The following is a 20011-nucleotide window of genomic DNA, read 5'->3' on the forward strand; positions in this document are numbered from 1 at the left end:
GACCGATTGACGATAATAATAGCCCAAGGATCAGGATCGAACCTGTGACTATTTACATCGCTAGGCATCACGTCAACCATTACGCTACTGACGCTTCATTTGTCAGCAGGAATATTTTGACGGTGCCCATATGAAACGCTGTTGATTCATTTTTCTTATTTCTGTACATAATACGTTCATAGCACGATGAGATGGTACGGTGTTATGGGCAGACTCCTTAACGCAGGTGAAACCACGCGAAGCAGTTACTTTATAGAATAGACTGACGTCATAGTTCTTAATTTTTGATTAAACAAATTACGAAATCAAAGCGAAACAAAGGCAGTATTTAAAATAATGATTTAATTGTGTTTGTCGAACTATAATTGTAGCTCTTACGTAAACTTCTTATGAACGATAAACTGTAACGTGACTTTGTTCATGTTTCTTCTAAAAACATTGAACGATAAAGATAATTTTATAATATAGGTTGGCAGCCGATCAAATAAGTTATCTGATTGGAAAGTGGCTACATCCTTTGACATGGGCGCTGTAAAAAATATTAACCACACTTAAATTGCCAATTCGCCACCAACCTCAAGAACTAAGATGCTGTGCCCCATGTGCCTGTAGTTAAACTTCATTACTGAACCTTCAAACCGGAACACAATAGTCACAAGTATTGCTGCTTGGCGGTAGACTATATGATGAGTGGGTGGTACCTACGTAGACGGGCTTGCAAAAAGCCAGATGATGGAACACGTGGGTCAAATTAGATGCTAATTTAAAACCAGACCAGTGCTGATCTTCATGAGCTCAAATTGTGTTTAAACAAGAGATTGTTTGAAGTATTTTTTATATGACTTGCTTGTGTATATGAAGTGGAGCATAATATAATAAACTCTTATAGATATAATGCAACAAAATCTATATCTTTTACATGAAAGGAATATCCCAGATGTAATAGATTGAGTTATCGTGGTACGTTAGCGAACTATTAACTTACTTCAAACAATTATTTACAGTCTAAGAATTACTACCTAATACAATTTAAATGAGGAGAAATATGAATATTAATATATTTTTAAGAGATATTATTAGCTTAAAAAAAACCAGTCCTCCATCCTGTTAACCAGATCTGATCCCTGAGTTATTTAAAGTGTTCCTCTTATAAGCCGGGAATAAGTCCTTCAGTGTTATACGTAAGTGGGTTGTGTATTAAAGTACCTTGGTTTATACAAGTTAAAACAAATCATATATACAGTGTTCAATACACGTTGATTCAGAATAATATAGTTGGATGTAGTTGTTGAAAGTGTTTAAACATATATGTGGAATAAGATGTAAGCAGTATTTGAGAACATTTAAGAAATTTACTTAGTAAAAAATTACATTCACTTATTATTTAAACATACAGACGCCCCTTCATAGGTTTTATATATCATTAATTATATCATATATCAAAAACATTTTGAAATCATTGTGAAATATGAATTGAACAATATATTTTTTATCATTTGATCATTCGTTTCTCATTTTGCTCAGTGTATAAATGCTCAGCAATACAAAATAAAAAAACAAGTTTTAGTGTAAGTGATTATGGCAAGATTATTATCAGTCTCTGGACGCCCGACAGAAGTGACAACTTTATTTAATATTTATTTTTTTTTAACTTGGGCTGGCGCCGTAACTCGTTACGTAACGAAGCGGTACCTTCCCATTAGAAGATAGCACTTCAAAAATTTCTTCCTTTACAATATACAGGTACATACTTAAATGTTCTACTAACGATCATTCCAATTTGAAATTGTTTGTAACACCTGTGAGCTAAAGTCGGTAATTAAAGTAACAATTTTCGTGAGCTTTAATTTCCAGTTTTCTTTGTGATCATTCTTTGGTTTTATGTCGATGTTAACAAAACAGTTTAAATAAACCAAAATCCAATCAATACATAAATCATAGTTTATGTACTATTAGCTGAATCCGCGCCTTTTCCCGCAACACATTTAGTTTTTAACGAAAATCCTAAGGTATAATTGTGCAATTTAAACGTATTTTTTTTAAAAAATACAATTTAAATATTAATTATTTATATTAAAAATCGCATTTATAATCAGTAAGATTATATTCGGGTTTTAACCACAATCATACTTTTATTTTTAAAGATACGGTACAATTTCAATGAATAACATGAACATTAATATAAATTCAATTATTAAGACAAAACATAACTATCTTTATTAATATTAATCTGTCTAAAATATCGGTAGAGTTGCTCCCGTCGTGGTCACGGATCAATCTATTATCGTGGTCAAAACCCGAACATAACAAATTGATGTTTAAAATACATATATATTTCAGAGATAATCTTCTATTCTGCATTATGGGAATTGTATTAAATAATTCAATTTTTTCCATCCGATTGTCCTTAACGGTTCTGAGATTGGCGGGATTTTGGTCCCCCGAGGGCATGAAGGGTGGGCGTCGCTTACTTTACAATTGCTATGGTTTTGGAATTTTCATGTTTTTATTGGGTGAGTATTAATTGTGATTGGAAATAGAAAATGATTGATACAATATTTTTTTCATCTTACATTTTACTGATTATCGCTTATTTTCAATTTGTAACAGCATAGTGATTTGAGCGTCGGTGACAATTAAAAGAATTTATATCTTATGCGGTACCGTCGATGCACCATTTACGGCTTCGACAGTAGAGGCAGGCAGGCTGTCTGCAATATTATGTTAAAGCCCAGAAAATGTAATAATACGATATGGTTATTCATGAAAATTGAATAGTATTTGCCTGGGCTTAAACCTTTCACCAATGGTTTAGTGTCATGTGTTACAGACACGGCGCAAACTTGGTTACTAATAAGCTTCTTAAGGACAATTTTTGTCTTGAGAAACCCAGCAGTTAGTCAAACTTTAAATAATAATACAACAATACAAAATATCAACGTCGGTTCCATACTTGATGAATGGATGGTATCGATGAAAACAGGCTTGCAGTACCTCTCGTGAAATAACCATAAAGATTCCATATATCTTAAGTTAATACTTGATATTAATTCTTTCATAAGGATTCGGCAATATATTGTATTCGTCCCTTAAATTTATTTGTTTAATATAATATTTAAAACATTAATATAATTGCAGGTACATATTTAATAATACAAATCGTAGACTTGTATTTAATTTGGGGTAATCTTCCCCTCATGACTGGCACAGCATTTGTCCTCTTCACTAACCTGGCACACGCTGCCAAGGTTGTCAATATATTGGCAAGAAAGAATGAAATACAGAATATCATCAACAATGCTGACAAAGTCCTGAAAAGAGCAAGAAGTGCTGAAGGCAGGGAGATTATAAGAAGGTATAATATATTTTCTTATTTATTTAAGTCAACATTAAAATATTTATTCTAGTAGGCTTTTGCAAGCACTTTTGAATCGTCATTTTATAGAACTGTATTAACTGAGGAATGTAGATTCCACCGTGAAGAACCGGCAAGAAACTCAGTAGTTACTCTTACAGATTACGAGATCCTGGGTTCCCTTTCCGGTCATGTCGGATAGGTATAAGATAAAAAATTGTGTCTCCTTGTAAACTATATAAAGTTTTTCGCAGATCGATCATCGCGTATTCTACTGACAAACAGCAAAGCGCCAACATTTTACAGGGCATATTTACGATGTACTTGACAACTGTCAAGTACATCGCTAGATTTAACGATAAAATGTATTTAAAGCGGTTTTAATTTGCTTGGACATGACCTTCCTTTATTGGTTTTGTATTTCAAATATTTATATGATAAACAAGTACGAATGATTTTTTTTTGTCCAGTATCGTTAAAATTCTTTGATCTTAATCAGGTTCCAAGTACAGTGAACTGGTTCCAATTAAGAAGAAACAAAGAGGATTATAGTCGTCACAAGCCATAAATCATAGACCAGCTTCATTTAAATGTATAAAACTGTCGTTTTCTTTAACCTCAACTTTTTAAAATTTGTTAATAGATGTGATCGAGAAACGAAGGTACAGCAACTTATGTTCTTTTTCCTAACTTTCATCACTACCACTGGATGGGCCAGCAGCCCTAAGAAGAATGAACTACCGTTACGAGCGTGGTGATTAAAATTATTTATTTTCTGTTATAAGGTCTAACACTAATATTATAAACGTATTACTGAAGTTGTTGCTTCATTAACCACACAAATCCTATGAACTAACAGAAGGAATTGAAAAAAATCCTTGATATTCTGTTAATTGAGAAGGATTATATAACACTAGCTAAAACTGCGGCTTTACCTGCGGGAAATTTATAAAACACAAAATTTCAACCCCCCTTCGCCCCCTTATAGGTGGAGTTTCGAAAAATCCTTTCTTACTAGATGTCTCCAGATTTCAAGTTTTTAGGTGTTATGGTTTCTGAGATTTCGTGATTAATCAGTGAGTGGTATTTCACTTTTGTAGCATACGGAGGTGGGAGCAATATCGAAAGACGCACCGACCACCTAATCTAGGTCACAAATCTACTAACATATTGACAGATTATCGAAATTGAATCATAATCGTTGCCGTTCTGCTGTTTTTCTATTCTACATAACATATTATACGCAAGATCCAGTTTCGGTTTGGTTAAAGTTGGATCGGAGTATCATATAGTAACCGTTATAAATAAGTAGGATTGGTCATCAGCTTAGCTGATTTCAGATTAGCTGAGGTATACTTTTGTGAGGAATTTTCGAAGTTTGATCAGAAAAGAAACGGGAACGTAACTTTTACTATAGTTTAGTCCCTGTTCATGTAGATTATAGAAAATATGCTTATTTTATTCTTTAATCTAAATAAAACTGAAGTTTTCATCTAAATCGGCCGCAAGTCCACATTTTTCGATATGCCTTGTACTTTTCGTGTTGGCCATCCATTTGGAAAACCTTCCCTTTTGTCCTCTCTATACTACAATTACTGAGTCTCTGACGTTAATAACTTCAGGCCAACTTCCTCATCTAGTTCTGACGTCAATCAACTTTGCCATTTACTGGTACGATTTGGTGGAACAATTAATACACCCGCGTTCTTTCTTTCAGTTTATCTTAATTGTTTTTCTCCTCTAAATATACTACAGGTATCCATATGACACCAGAAAGTCCCCAGCATATGAAATGACATACTGCCATCAGGTAGTAGCGATTATCGTGGCAGCGTTCCTGAATGTGTGCAAGGATACCCTGGTGACCTCTTTGATAGCTCAATGCAGATGTCGTCTGCGTCTCGTCGGACTCTCCTTGAAGAATTTGTGTAATGAAGAATATCTAATCGGAGTAAGTAGGATTTGTACTATTACAAATGCGCAGAGACAACTATGTGTGACAGAAGAGAAAAGTCATAAACACCTTATTATCAAACGCTTCTTGTAGAATTGAATATCCAAGCTGGTTTTATCAGTTTTAGTTTTATATGTATTACTAATATGTCTGAAAGTGGTGCCAAGTAAACTTTGCATATGTAAATGAAAAATAAAGCTTCAAGAGTTTCGTCCCAACCAGTACTTTACATGTTGTCGCCCGCGACTACGCTCGCGTTTTATAAACAGGCTATGTTCTTTCTTGGAGATCAAGCTTGCTTCATACCAAATTCAATTAAATTCGGCTTAGTGGTTTGAGAGAGCAACAGAGTTACTTGTGCATTTATAATATGAGCCTAGATTTAGTTAAATACTCTCTGTATATAGCCGTTTTCAACGAATCAATGAACATACATAATAACTTTAGTTGTCTGTAAAAAATACGTTTAATTCTCCGAAGGATTGGTTCTAATAAAGTGCATTGTATGATATATAATAATATACATAATTTCAGTAGTTGTGTTGTGTCAAAATTATATTGATCTTTAGATATTATTATGTAGGTATTGGTCTTTATTTTATGACGGTATAAAATAAATATACATCCTTAATATTTTCTTTCTAAGCGCACTTTTGATTATCAAGAAATTGCACCCGTGCGAAACCGGCGTGGCGCGCTAGTAAAACATATATTGTAAAGATCAATATTTGTAATACAATTTATTTATATTTATTATAACTATCTCGTAAATGAGATATATAAAAATGGTTTTATTTTAAAAGTTGGATCAAAATGTGGATTCAAATTTGGATCTATTGGTACATTCGGTTAACCGAGCTTCCGTATCGTAGCGAAGGATTTTTTTCATTGCACATAAAAGGATGATATCTAAGTATCCATTCCAAAGTTGTAAAAGAAAATATCAGATCAATATTTAAACTTGCTTATTCATCGGAATAAAGATATTTATAATTCATAATTAATAGGAGAAAATGGGCTTGGAATTAACCTATAGTATTTTTTGCTTTATTAGATAAAAATATTTATTATAAGTGTACCTTAAAAGATAGATACAAGCTGTATCGGAATTTTATCTAGGTAACTTAAAGACTTACAGAAAAATATCTAAGATATTATTTAGACCTAAAAATTTTCTGTTATTATGTTTAGCCATGTATGCGTACGTTGTTTTATATACTATTTATATTTAAAGATTATACAGTTATACAATACAATCGAATATACTTTCTCACAATCGATTTGAAACATTAAATCATTTCACATTCATATTCGACGAGTTTGAGTTTTTTTTTTTACAGAATAGTTTGAAATCACATGAAATAAGTACACTTTTGTTCAATATAAATTACAGCGACACCTTTATACAGTTCAAAGTTTTCTTTTCGTTGCGTTTTGACGCAGGCTTTGGCTTGTCGTGGCGAGTTTTCGTAAGCGATTTCAGGAATAATAACTAGATGGCACTCCGTTCTGACTTAAATAAGGAGAACACATTTATATTTGATAATATTTTTTAGGATTCACCATCTGGTATTTCGCTGACTCCATCACCCAAAACTCTGACCTTGACACCAGTTCAAGAGGATAAAGTGAAGACCCGTCTCCGTGCATGTGTGATGCAGCATCAGGAAGCTCTGAAAGCGGCACAGCAACTCCAGCAATGCTTCTCAGAACCAACATTTGGACAGTTCGCAGTATCTCTCGTCATTATATGCGTGACAGCTTTTCAGCTATTTTCTGTAATTTATTAATCTTTTTTTTTATTTATTGATATTAGGTTGGCTGACTAACAAAAGGCCACCTGATGGTAAGTGGTCACCCCAAATATACCCATAGGTTCTATAAGAAATATTAATAAATCGGTACGTCACAGATGTTATATCCATTGTTCTTGTAAATGAACTCGCCGTTGAAAATGAAGCACAAAAAAACTAAGTAGTCTTGCTCTGCCACCAAGAAAATCTCATTAAATAGAATAAGAATATTAAAACCAATTAGGAAAGAAAATGAAAATTCATTTCGTTATAAATATGCAAAGAATCTTACTGCAAAGAATGAACACGTTTTTCTATCTATCATCATAGATTTGTCAACTAACCCCCTAAAGCACATTCAAAGTTAAAAATATAAGCGGTAAGTGTCTTAGTAAGTATTTCCTGGATACAATCAAAGATTGATATTTAAAACTTGTTTATACATTTCAGCAAACCAGTAACCTAGTTCGTCTGTTTTCTATGGGCACGTATCTGCTAAATATGACGTTTCAAGTTTTTCTCTACTGTTATCAAGGGCACCAACTTTCTATGGAGGTAATTTAGTTTATCTTCGGAAATAATAAATTACTTTGTACGGTATGACACTTAAGGCCAACATGATTGGCAACGCTTAAGCCATTTAGAACAAATTTTAACTTAAGTCTCGTTAAGTTTGAAACAAAGTCTACTATAAATGTGTGCCTCCTTTGGCAGAGCCTTGATGTCTAGTTGCAACAGCTTGTAATATTTTTGGAAAAAAAGCTACGGAAATCATTCCACCAGTGCTCTACATACACATGGCATGCATATTTCCTTACGATGTTTTCCTTCACGAGAAGAATTAAATATAAATTAATCACACTAAAATTATGTGGTGCTTGCTAAACATTGCAGCTTAAGAATGATATTCATTATTCATATAAACGTACCAGAAATAAAAAGTGAAGTATAGATGTATGATAAAAAATGCTTTTTCCTTAAGAACTGAAAAAAATGATGCGAATAGTGTATAAGGCTGAAGTATTTCATCAAGTATGTTGCTTATAGAAGATATAGGAACAAATATTTTCAATCCTCAGAGTGAAGAAGTCGCTGGAGCAGCTTACGACTTCCCGTGGTACGCGTGCGGTGTGAGCGTGCGCCGATCTGTAATTATACTAATGAGGAGATGTCGTCGCGTCACCAAGATCACAGCTGGTGGCTTTACTACACTGTCATTAGCTTCATTTATGGCTGTAAGTTTTAACAAGTGATCGGACTAATGATAAGTGATCCCTTAAGCCGTTTCATCATCGTAGGTAAAAAAATCTGTTCATACACTTTTTTTTTTGCATTAGCAACCTGTAAATTTCCCACTGCTGGGAAAACTGCTTGGCCTCCTCTCCCTTTGAGAAGAAGGTTTTGGAGCATATTCCTCCACGCTGCTCCAATTCGGGTTGGCGGAATACACATGTGGCAGAATTTCGTTGAAATTAGACACATGCAGGTTTCCTCACGATGTTTTCCTTCACCGCCGAGCACGAGATGAATTATAAACACAAATTAAGCACATGAAAATTCAGTGGTGCCTGCCTGGATTTGAACCCGAAATCATCGGTTAAGATGCACGCGTTCTAACCACTGGGCCATCTCTTTTTTTTTATTTATAGCTAATATTATTTGGATATAAGGAATAAAAAACAAACAAAACTAACATTGTAATAGGTTAAGTGTATGTTTTCATTTTTGGTTACGTTTTCAGGTAATTCCTTTTTTTTTTTTACAGATAATAAAATCTTCATATTCCATGTTCACGTTGCTGCAACAAGTCAACGAGAGAAATTAGAAACGTTCACAAATAAAACATTCTTAAATACTTTTTAATAAATAGTTTGCACGATGTATTATATTTCATATTCGATATCAATTTTAGATGTCAACATTACGAAACGATGAATTTCTAAAAATTTCCATTCCTTCATTCATCCATCCATTTGATTATATATATTTTTTTTATGATTATTTATATATATATATATTTATATAATAAAATTCAAGTAGGCTGTTTTGAATGGAAATTTTTAAAATATATATATATATATTCTACGTATATATATAAAACATGTGGTAATGTAAAAAACACTCATTACGTTTGAAAGAGTAATATGAAATTAAATGAAATGTAAAAATTGAAATATTCTCGCGTAAAGTGTTTTCCGTTGATAATTATGGAGGAGTAATAACACCGTCAGGGTGATAATGATACATGCCTCGTAATTATTAGTTTACACAGAACTTGTAGCTTACGTTTAAAGTCGCACGTAATATACATAAATAAACTTCTGCCGAAAACATTTTCTTGTTTTTTGATCCATGTATGAATATGATGATGTAGATCACACTGGCTTCTAAGGCGAGGTCCGTAGAACCACAAGGGAAGTCCAAAAAAATATCCTTGGTTTTCTCCGTTCCATGTCGAAGATGATAATTGTCGGGTTTATAATGGAGAAACAAATCCAGATAACATGCCTCTCCTTCCCGAAAAGACCGATATCTTTACAAGATAGAAAAACTAACTAAAACGATTTGCTCTACGTTTTATGAAGTAAATACCTTCTAGTAATATATTTTTTAAAATAAATAGTTTTTTACACCTGCTTTCCAAATAACAATGGACTTCGAAAACATATATAGCGACTTTTATATTTCAAGAAATACGACAATATTTCAACATGAAACTTGTACAAAACGTAAACTTTTCCTTAAGATGCATGTTAATTGTTTTCCTGCTGTTTGGTATATGGGGTCCGAATTATACCGGTTTGAAGAAACTATTCTATAATGTTTATTCATTTTTCATATTGATGTTTATACTTGGTAAGTATTAAATTAATATTTGTCCTTAAATATTTACATTTATTCAAAATTCTGTGATTCGATTTTCAAAAAATATGAACGTAAAATGACAAAGTCTATCACTAAGACAAAAAAAAATTGTATTAGTTGAACCTGCGGCTTTATCCGCAAGATATTTATAAAACTTTACCTTATTAAAAATAAGTATCTAGTAGTCCATAAATAGCTGAAAGCTTCCTCTTACCTACTATTAGAGATTGCTCTATTATTAATTTTTATTTAATTTTTTATTATTAATTATTTAATCGACTGATGATATTATAGGTATCTACATCATTGTGCAAGTCGGTGATCTCATCCAAGTCTGGGGCAATTTACCTCTGATGACTGCTACGGTCTTCCTTTTGTTCACAAATCTTGCTCTGGGGACAAAGGTGGCTATGAAAGTCTCTTATAGAATCATAATATTCTCTAATTGAGTAATTTAATCAGAGTTTGGCTTTAAAGCATGTTTTATATATTAAAAATAATAAAAAAACGCAATTTTTTTCGACAAATTGTTGTGATAAAATAGTAACGCCGCTAAGAGCTGTTTCGACTACATTTGTCATAAAAAAAAACAAATATATTAGAAATAAGTAACATGGTATTATTTTAAGCTACTAAATGCGATGTGGAAGAAGGACAGAATTCGAGCAATGTTAGAAGAGACGAACGATGAACTATGTAATGAGAGTAGGCAGACAGGGAAAGAAATCGTCAGGAGGTAGGTATATTCATTTTATAGGCATAGGTTACGAAGTAAAATATTTTAAGAAGACAATAAGCGGTATTTAAATTGGAACTATATTTTTTCTTGTGGTCCTGTGATTCTTGTGATGTGAACAGAATGCCTAAGGGATATCTTGTGATTTGTATATGGCCTTTGATTGTGTGCAACACGAAACTTTGGTCAGGAAGAATAATAAGTATCGCTTATCAATTTGTTTTTGATAATGTTATGTAGGCATAAACATAAGCGATTTTTACAAGAAATTATGACGTACCTACTATTAATACTAGGAATAAACTTGGTACTTCAATTACCCGATTACACAGGATTAGTAACTCTTTTGTGGGACAATGTATACGTTTTTACAGCAGAATCCCAGAAAACGTTAAAAACGTTCAATTGTAAAATTTAAAAGAATCGTTAAAGAGCGTCTTTACAAATCTAATGACTTCTAAGATAATTTCAAACCTCAGGAATGAGATGATCGCCTCCAGACTGTTTCAAATAACGAAAATATATTTATTGATATTGTATGAAAACAATAATTGTAAATTATGTCAAAATCAGCTGAGTTTCTTTCGCCGGTTCTTCTCAGTCCGAGGAGTTTATTTCCGAACCGGTGGTAGATTTTTGACTACCAATAAGTTAGTGTAACGATGCTAGGTTGTTATGACCCTTCTGCCTGTACACTGGCTCACTTACACTTCAAACGGGAACAGAACTATACCAAGTAGTGCTATTTGGCGGGAAAACATATATATATGCGGAAATGCCTATATTGCACAAAGCCCTACAACCAAGTAAATTATAGTATTTTACGTTTAGCTGTGACAGGGAGACTACCAAACAACTTTTCGTTTGCATCGTTCTGTCATATACCACTGCGATCGGATGGGCGTCCACCGCTGAGAAAAATCAACTGCCCTTACGAGCTTGGTAAGTATTTTAAATATATATTACTCAAATTTATTTTTAAATGTATGATTTAGGTTTTCTTAGGATGTACAAATCCATGGAAAATGAAATTCGAATCACAGAAAACTAATTATTTCACACTGTTGAAGTTTTCGTTGTGATTTTAATCGAAAACTTTCCTTTCTAGGTATCCGTACGACACGTCAAAAACACCAGCTTATCAATTGACCTACGCACATCAGGTTTATACTCCCTTTTCTTATGTTTTCATAAATATAAAATCAACTAAAGTTCAATTGGTTGAATTGTTCGCGACTATTGTGTTTTTACAGTAATTACGTTTGCGACAGACAAAGGCTTTAAAAAAACCGAAATTATTTTTAAATTAACTTTAATTATATTCAAACTTAATACAAATGAACATGGAAAAATCTTTCTTACAATTTTATTACTAAAAACAACTTTGTAAAATGGTTACATAATTGCTGCATTGACAATTTGATATATCAAATATAATTTCTTCTTCATTTGATAGTTATATGTAGTTCGGTCCTTTATGTTTTTAATTTTTTTGGTAGAATCAAAAAAACAGACTAATATTCCATAAAGCTATCACCATCAATCATATCAGATAAATTTTCATTATTAGTATCAAACATATTTTATTCGTGATCATCATGAGTTCCATTTATAACAAAAAAAACAAGTAAAATTCTTATCACAATATCTCTTGCAAACGAAACATGTTAACATCAGGTTTTAATATTAAGTATTCCCTATTCTCCAATGGTGACAGAAATTCACGTGAAAAACATTAATATAATTACAACTATTCTTGTTCACTGGTGTACTATATAATTAATTAAATAAATGTTTACAATTAATATAAATTTATTTGTTTTTGATTAATCGATCATAATATATTTGTGCAAAAGTCTTTGTCTATCTCCATCTGCAAGGAAAGGTGAACCTATGAACTACCTTTGCAATACATTATGCATATACTACTATATAAATGAAAATACAATCTAATATAAGTATGTCTTTAGAGCCATGACCACCTACGCGACAGGTCGCACGGTGCAAATCCGCACGCAATTTTTACGCGCGTTTTTGACACGCGCCAAGACGCGGTGCCAATACACTGCATAGAAAACTACACCACGCGTGACCTGCCGCGCTAGTGGGTTATGGCTCTTAGAGTTTTCATGTGTGTAGACTATAGCTCTATCATTGGCGGCTACGATGAATATATGTATGGACACCCTTGTTACGTCGCTAATATGTCAATGCCGCTGTCGGTTAAGACTTCTGGCATTGTCCCTACGGACTTTGTGTCATGATTTGGATTTTTCAGAAAAGGTATGATTATTTAAATATTGTATAAAAGAATTGCACAGCTTTATTCGGACTAAAAGATATAAAACAGTTTTTTCTTGCCTCAATCTAAGCCTAACTAAAGCTTCTAATTTTGCACCCAACGATACATTTTAAATGTTTACTTGTTGTTTTAATTACATATACTTTGAATAGACAACATAATAATAATACATATAGTTTTAACGCAGGGTCATATTTCTATTGCATATGAATACCATATTTGAAAAATAAAAAATAATAATATTTGAGAAAGTTAATGATGCTGTCTGGTATTAAAAATATGTCGGCACATTAAAGCAAAAGAAAAAAAATACAAAATAAATATAAATACAAAAGGCTCGGCCAAAATATCGATTAAAAAATAAACATTAATATTATTGAATGTATTTTAAACATTAATATTATTGAACGTATTTAACAATCATCCTGAAGATGAGAAAAATACGACACAGTTAATTACTTAATCTTAAAGAAATAAATTGCTTAGATAACTTGAATATTTATATTTGGTCGTTAATGTACTACACATTGCTGGTATCTTCTATGAGATACATAGGGTATAATACTACGAGTATTTATTTTAGGGTGCCATGACAGACGCGAGTAGCACAATCGTCTCTGAACGTCTGCAAAACTGCGTGGTCCGTCACCAAGCCGTCTTGGCTCAGACAAAGCGTTTGCAGAACTGCTTCTCGGCATCTATCTTCGCGCAGTTTTGCGTTTCCATGATCATTTTATGCGTGACGGCGTACCAACTAGCGTTTGTAAGAGTTTTTTTATTTGAATTAGGGTAATAGGTCAAGGATGTTTTTGCTAATTTCAGAAGATATCATTTGAAGAAACTGAGCGACTTCTTTGTTCCATTTGTAAATAATTATAATACAAATATACCCTTTATAACTCAAATCAAAATTAACTTTTAAGGTATAACAAGGAAAATAAAAAAACATGTATTTTTAAATTTTCAAATATTTTAATTATTTACCCCACAAAATGAAAAAAAGGGAGTGTGCCATAACGGGTACATTGTAGCAATATGTTGCACTATGAAGTATAAATAGATTTAAAACAGTTATTTGTTTTATTGTTACATAATGCAACTCCACACTTTTCACAAATGGTCTGCGATTTGCCAGTACATTTAGGGAGCTTGCAACGGATCCGTTTTTCAACCCACACTGGCCAATGGCCTAGTTGGTCTTGGCGCACAGCTGCAGGAGGCACGAATTGAGCTGAATCCTTGCGTTTTTTCGACTAGATATCTGGTTCAATGCTTCGGCGTTTCATATGCGCTTTTGTTCCTATTTTACAGAGCACCGTACCAATCTCTTCACGAAAGTCTGTAGATGCCAGAAGTGGTCCATTCGTATTCTTAGCCTTATGAACCCTCTTGTATAGTAACCAGGCATTAGACATGGCAAGGTCCAAAAATTGGTAGAACATTCGAATCTGCCATCTTTTGCTTCTTAGTTTTATTTTATATCTACTCATTATACTATTTATGAGATCGACACCGCCCATATGACGGTTGTATTCACCTACCACGTTTGGTCTATCAATGGTCACATATCTCTTGTCGGGCTTATCGTATCTAGACACCTCGGACTTGGGCAGTTCACCTACAAAACTGGAGGCAAGAGTGATTAATCTATTGTCCTTCCAGACAACTACAGATATATCTTTTTTCTTTAAAATTTATTTTTCTGTGGGTTGTTTACAATTCGGTATTCGGTTGCGTCGAATGGTTCCCAAGCTCAATATTCCTTGTTTGGCTAAATATTCTAGTAACAGCAAAGATGTGAAATAATTATCAAAATACAGGCGGTAATTTTGATTGCGTGGTATTTCACGAGCTAGCCTGACGACGACATTAGACGCAGCACCCAGGTTGGGCTCATTATGCGCAACTACATTCTTACATCCAGTTTCTGGCTCAACTCACGCCGCACAGATCATAGATCTTATATCCCCATTTATGGGGCTTCTTAGGGTTGTATTTCTTGAGGTTGTGTCTAGCTTTTGTCGAACAAATCTATTCATCCACGCAAAGGTACTTCTCGAATGGGACATTGAGGCAAATTTTATTTAATTTTGTAACAAGTGGTCTGATTTTGAAGAGGCGGTCATGGTCTGCGTGATCGCCAGGAACCATTTTCGAGTTATCATTGAAGAGAATAAACCGTCTGATTTTTCCAACTTGTTGACTGGCATGGTGTCTTTTACTAGAGGAGTACCCAAACCACCACTCCAATGTTTTGTCACTCTTGGCATATGTACTAACGACATGATGAAAACCAGACCAATAAATTGTTTGAATAATATTACAATCGTTTTTATTCTAAGATTGCAAGATATTGCAAGAAAGTATATGACACTGACAGACTTTGACAATTGACAATTAAGATATCATATCTACAAAATAATTTAAATCTAGGCCATAAAAAAGTTTTTATTTTGATATGACACTAGACGTAGTCCAAAGATGTTACATTATTTTGAACCAAGTTATCATACTATGTTAGTTTAATTTTCTATGCAGTTGTCTGTTTAGTGCTTTAGATTCAAAAGGTACTAAGAGTTTACGACTTGATAAAGGAATGAATTTGAAAACTGACGAAGGGTTCCTTACTCTGACTGTACTTAGTAACACAATGTACCCGAACAGGTACAAACACCAAAACGACGATTTTACCAAAAATTACAAATCAATATTCAATAACTACAATAAATAAGCAAAGATCAACTAGTAAATTAACACCACAAACACACAGATTTGTAAGTTGTAATATATTTTCTTTATTTTTTAAATTTTGTAAGCAAACGTATTTTACGAAACAGCAATCACTTCGATTCAAATTCGTTTATCTTTAAAAAGCTCCATCTATGTGTAATGCACTATACTAAATATCGAACTACGGTGTGTTCCAGAGCGGGCACTCTGTTTCATAAACGTAATAATCATTTGATTTAGATTTTATAAGGATAAATAAAGTATGTTCCAGTACTGTCCCACGGTGATATGAAGGGTTCAATTGGTCGATAATATATGAAAATCATTTTATGAAGAATTTATTAATTTCCAGGAGTCAACCAGCTTGGCTCGCGTCATTTCTATGGTGGCATATTTGACGGTCATGATGCTGCAGGTATTTCTCTACTGCTATCAAGGAAACCAGTTGGTTGAGGAGGTAAATAAATTCGTGATACCGATTAAGGGCCGGTTCATTTCTATACATCATTTACGCGAAATGAAATAATTTGCAAAGTTTCCTATGTGATCGAACAGAATAACTGATTTAGTTTCCAACGTTCACCCGAACAGCACGACATGGCCCAGAGGTAAGAACAGATGATAGCGTATATAGATAGACATCATAACTTCATATGCGTAATTTGTATTTAGATTTATAATTCATCTCTAATACGACGTGAAGGAACACGTACAGAAATCTGCATGTGTCGGATAAAAATCAGTGATATGTATCATCGTACATCTGTACCTTAGTTGCTGGTCCTCATTCTTTGGATAATTAAACTATATACGGTTACAGAGTGAAGACGTCTCTGGTGCAGCTTACGAATGCCCCTGGTACATTTTAAGTATACCGATACGTCAGTCACTTCTCCTTGTAATGACAAGAACTCGACGCGCGGCGCGGCTCACTGCTGCAGGCTTCACGGAAATATCGTTATCAACTTTTATGTCTGTACGTGTTATTTTATCTTCAAATTATAATGAAACACTAATAGTATTACATATTATAGTCTCATGTGTAATTTTATTTGCAAACACAAGTAGATTTTGTATCGCTCACGCTATAAATAAATAATAATAAATAAATATTGGACAACATCACATACATTACTCTGATCCCAATGTAAGTAGCTAAAGCACTTGTGTTATGGAAAATCAGAAGTAACGACGGTACCACATACACCCAGACCCAAGACAATATAGAAAATTAATGAACTTTTTCTACATCGACTCGGCCGGGAATCGAACCCGGGACTTCGGAGTGGCGTACCCATGAAAACCGGTGTACACCCTACTCAACTACGGAGGTCATCAATATTATTACAGCTATATTCGATGTATTATGATATTACGTATGTACGAATGTATTCAATATTCCGCTGTGTGCAGACAAAATTATGCATATGAAAAGGCACTAATTAAGTGTATTCCTAATTTGAATATTAAAAATTGTATTTTTATTTAGTTCGCTAAACTTTTAAGTATTACGTTCACTTGTTTAATATATTATGTAATCTAAAAAACATTAGTATTATCAGATGACAGAGCACTTCTATTTTTTTTCAGATAATTAAGGCATCCTACACGTTCTTCACTGTTCTTCAGCAAATGGAAGAAGATTGAATTCATCTTGGAAAATTAATTCGTTATTTATATTAACTTTCACGATTTAGAAGCGAAACTTCCTTAAGATTAATTATAAAAATAACACTTCTAAAGCATAAAGGAGTTTCAATTACACGAATTGCACGCTTCTTCTTTTAAAGAAACTAATAAAGATTTTAACCGTCCTTCGTTTATTTTTTGTCATAGTGTCAAAAAGACTACTTTCCCTACAAATTGCCTTGGCATAACGCAGTCAGCTAGGCTCGAATCCTGCCAACCTGAACGCGACAGCAGCTTAAAGTAACCGTGGTGCCATGTAGTTGTAATTTTAATACGTAGGATTACGATTTACAACTGTGGTACGTTTTTGTATCTCACGAATTGAAGGCGTGTTCGTCACGCAGTATCTTAAGTGAGTGCTTATCTTATCATCCGTCAAGAGTCTAAGCGTAAAAGACGACTTAGAACTTTCTGCATATAAATTTTCACATCAATCACATAATATATTAATATATAAAATGTCGTACACATGTTTACCTATGATACAGTAAAGTGCTGCGATGAACGTCACTGAGTCTACAACTCTTCTTTCTGTCCTCTTCGAACTGTTTTTTTTTGTTGACGCACGCCGTCTCTACACTCAGCTTTGTTATTGCAACTAACATCATGATATTCCCAAAAAATAAAAATAAATAACAAAAATATGCACCTATATTTAAGACAGTTTTTGAATTAGCAATAACATAAGTAAGTAAATATTCGTTTATATTACTAATAGTATTTAAAACGGGATATTTACCATGTCTTTTATTTTTATTTGGTGGAGCTCGATATTTCGACATTATCTACGAATGTCTTGTTCACGAGACTGACGTTTGCGGGTAGATGTTGACGGCATTAGAAGTGTCCATATCGGACTACCTCCTTTCTGGACACTTCTAATGCTGTCAACATCTACCCGCAAACGTCAGTCTCGTGAATAGTAATAAAAATAACCATGTTAATTTAAAAATTCGTTTATATTGATCAGTATAGGTATTCTCTGTGTAGATATTCGAAAATTACCACACACAACGAGCAAGAAGTGTCATAATGTGATATGCGATACATGAATCAGAATGGCGTAACGTCGTACCAAGTCAGATGTCAACATTTCGTGAACATTTTCGATTGTCAACGTGTGAGATTCGAAATGCAAAAAATTCTTACAGAATCACACTGGTGTACAGAGGCATTAATTTATTATTAGCATTTCAATATTATTCAAAATAATATATATGTGTAAAGATTTACTTTTTCCCTTGAGTTGAGTCCATATATTTTGTGTTACAAATGACGTGTTATGTCACAATTGTTTATTTATGTTTGCGTGTTTTTCATTGCTTTCACCAATGGCAGATTTAGAGATCTGGAGCTACTGGGCCAACAAAGGGAGCCCTTAATTATTTTTCGAATAATTTGAACAATTTATTTCAGTCAATATTTAAAATACTTCAAAAAAGAATGAGCTTCTCAATTTGGTTGTATATTTTACATGAAAGGTACTTTAAATTTGGTCCCATTAAAGTTTAAAGAAAAAATATAGCACATATCAAATACTCGAAATGTTTAAATCAGTCCGAACTGCGAGCGGGCACGCAAACGACCAATTGCATTATGCACTCGGCTGAATAATTTATATATAAATATTAAATATATTTTATATTCCTATATAATTTATTCAACTGCCTTTATAGCAATCGATAAAATGCGAAGATGATAATATCGACGGATACTTATTGATAATAATTCAAGATCAGTGACGATAAGATACTTAGAGATTATGTAAAGGCTCGTCTATCATGGTTTTGTTTATTGAAGCTCGATTTAAGTCACTACGTAGGTTCCTTTATATAAGTAAATACGTTGTTTAGTGGCGGTGTTAGGCGTCGGCGACTTCAGTGACCATATGGCTTCTGGCCTGTACGGACCAAACTTTGTAAGTACCGGATATTACACCTGAGTTATTTTTATTTTTGATCCGAAGTCGCAGAATGGACTGGCAACACTATGATAATTATAATAAAAAAAAACCTGTTTATTTGTCCAATGGGCGATCCGATGGCTCAAGCCGCGCGCGAAACTCGGGGATTCCCCGACTCGGCGATTATTTTGTTAAATTCGCACAGACAAGATGAGCCACTAGGCTCGTGTACAGTATGAAAATCTAGAAATTACAAATCCCTTTAGGTGTTATAGTCTTATTGCAATCATACTTGTAACACTTGATAGTTATTAATCAATGGGCAACATCAGTCATAGAAATTGACACTGTAGAATATATTAAACATTCCATGCATCGCCAATACGCCAAACTTTCGGTGCTAAGATATCATGTTCCTTGTTCCCATAGTTACACTGGCTTACTGACTTTTTAAGCAGGAACACAATAATAGCTAAAATTGTTTCGCTGTTTTAATGTGCTTATTTGTACTCACGTAAAGCAGTTGCGTTCCGAAATAGTTTCGAGCATATTGTCATAAAGTGTTGGAATGATCTGCTAAAGTCAAAAATCTTTATTCGATAAAGAAACGTTACTCTTGCTTATTGATATGCAAAAATCTACCAACGGATCGACAAACAAACACCTCGAAAGAAAGAACCGGCG

The 20011-nt window shown here is 33.4% G+C and overlaps 2 protein-coding genes across 2 annotated transcripts in view; both read left to right on the forward strand.

The window, feature by feature from the left end:
• LOC113397811 (uncharacterized) overlaps nucleotides 1-20011 on the forward strand; it is a 168688-nt gene that overhangs the window by 101247 nt on the left and 47430 nt on the right. The gene's annotated exons all lie outside the window — the stretch shown is intronic.
• On the forward strand, nucleotides 2363-17433 carry LOC113397834 (odorant receptor Or1-like). Its single transcript, XM_026636354.2, has 15 exons — nucleotides 2363-2513; nucleotides 3139-3355; nucleotides 3999-4109; nucleotides 5111-5306; nucleotides 6866-7087; nucleotides 7553-7657; nucleotides 8182-8337; nucleotides 8868-8921; nucleotides 10597-10703; nucleotides 11535-11645; nucleotides 11812-11866; nucleotides 13589-13768; nucleotides 16088-16192; nucleotides 16556-16711; nucleotides 17326-17433. The coding sequence occupies exons 1-15, from the start codon at nucleotides 2363-2365 to the stop codon at nucleotides 17380-17382; spliced, it is 1983 nt and encodes a 660-aa protein (XP_026492139.2). The 3' UTR covers nucleotides 17383-17433.

This window comes from Vanessa tameamea, chromosome 13 (genome assembly GCF_037043105.1).
Source record: "Vanessa tameamea isolate UH-Manoa-2023 chromosome 13, ilVanTame1 primary haplotype, whole genome shotgun sequence".
In the NCBI taxonomy this organism is placed as follows: domain Eukaryota; kingdom Metazoa; phylum Arthropoda; class Insecta; order Lepidoptera; family Nymphalidae; genus Vanessa; species Vanessa tameamea.

Excerpts from the sequence above, each read along its gene's own strand:
- LOC113397834 (XM_026636354.2), top strand. The coding sequence starts at position 2,363 with ATGGGAATTGTATTAAATAATTCAATTTTTTCCATCCGATTGTCCTTA. Across the intron at positions 2,514-3,138 it reads AATTTTCATGTTTTTATTGG|GTACATATTTAATAATACAA; the intron begins GTGAGTATTAAT and ends ATATAATTGCAG. Across the intron at positions 7,658-8,181 it reads GGCACCAACTTTCTATGGAG|AGTGAAGAAGTCGCTGGAGC; the intron begins GTAATTTAGTTT and ends TTCAATCCTCAG.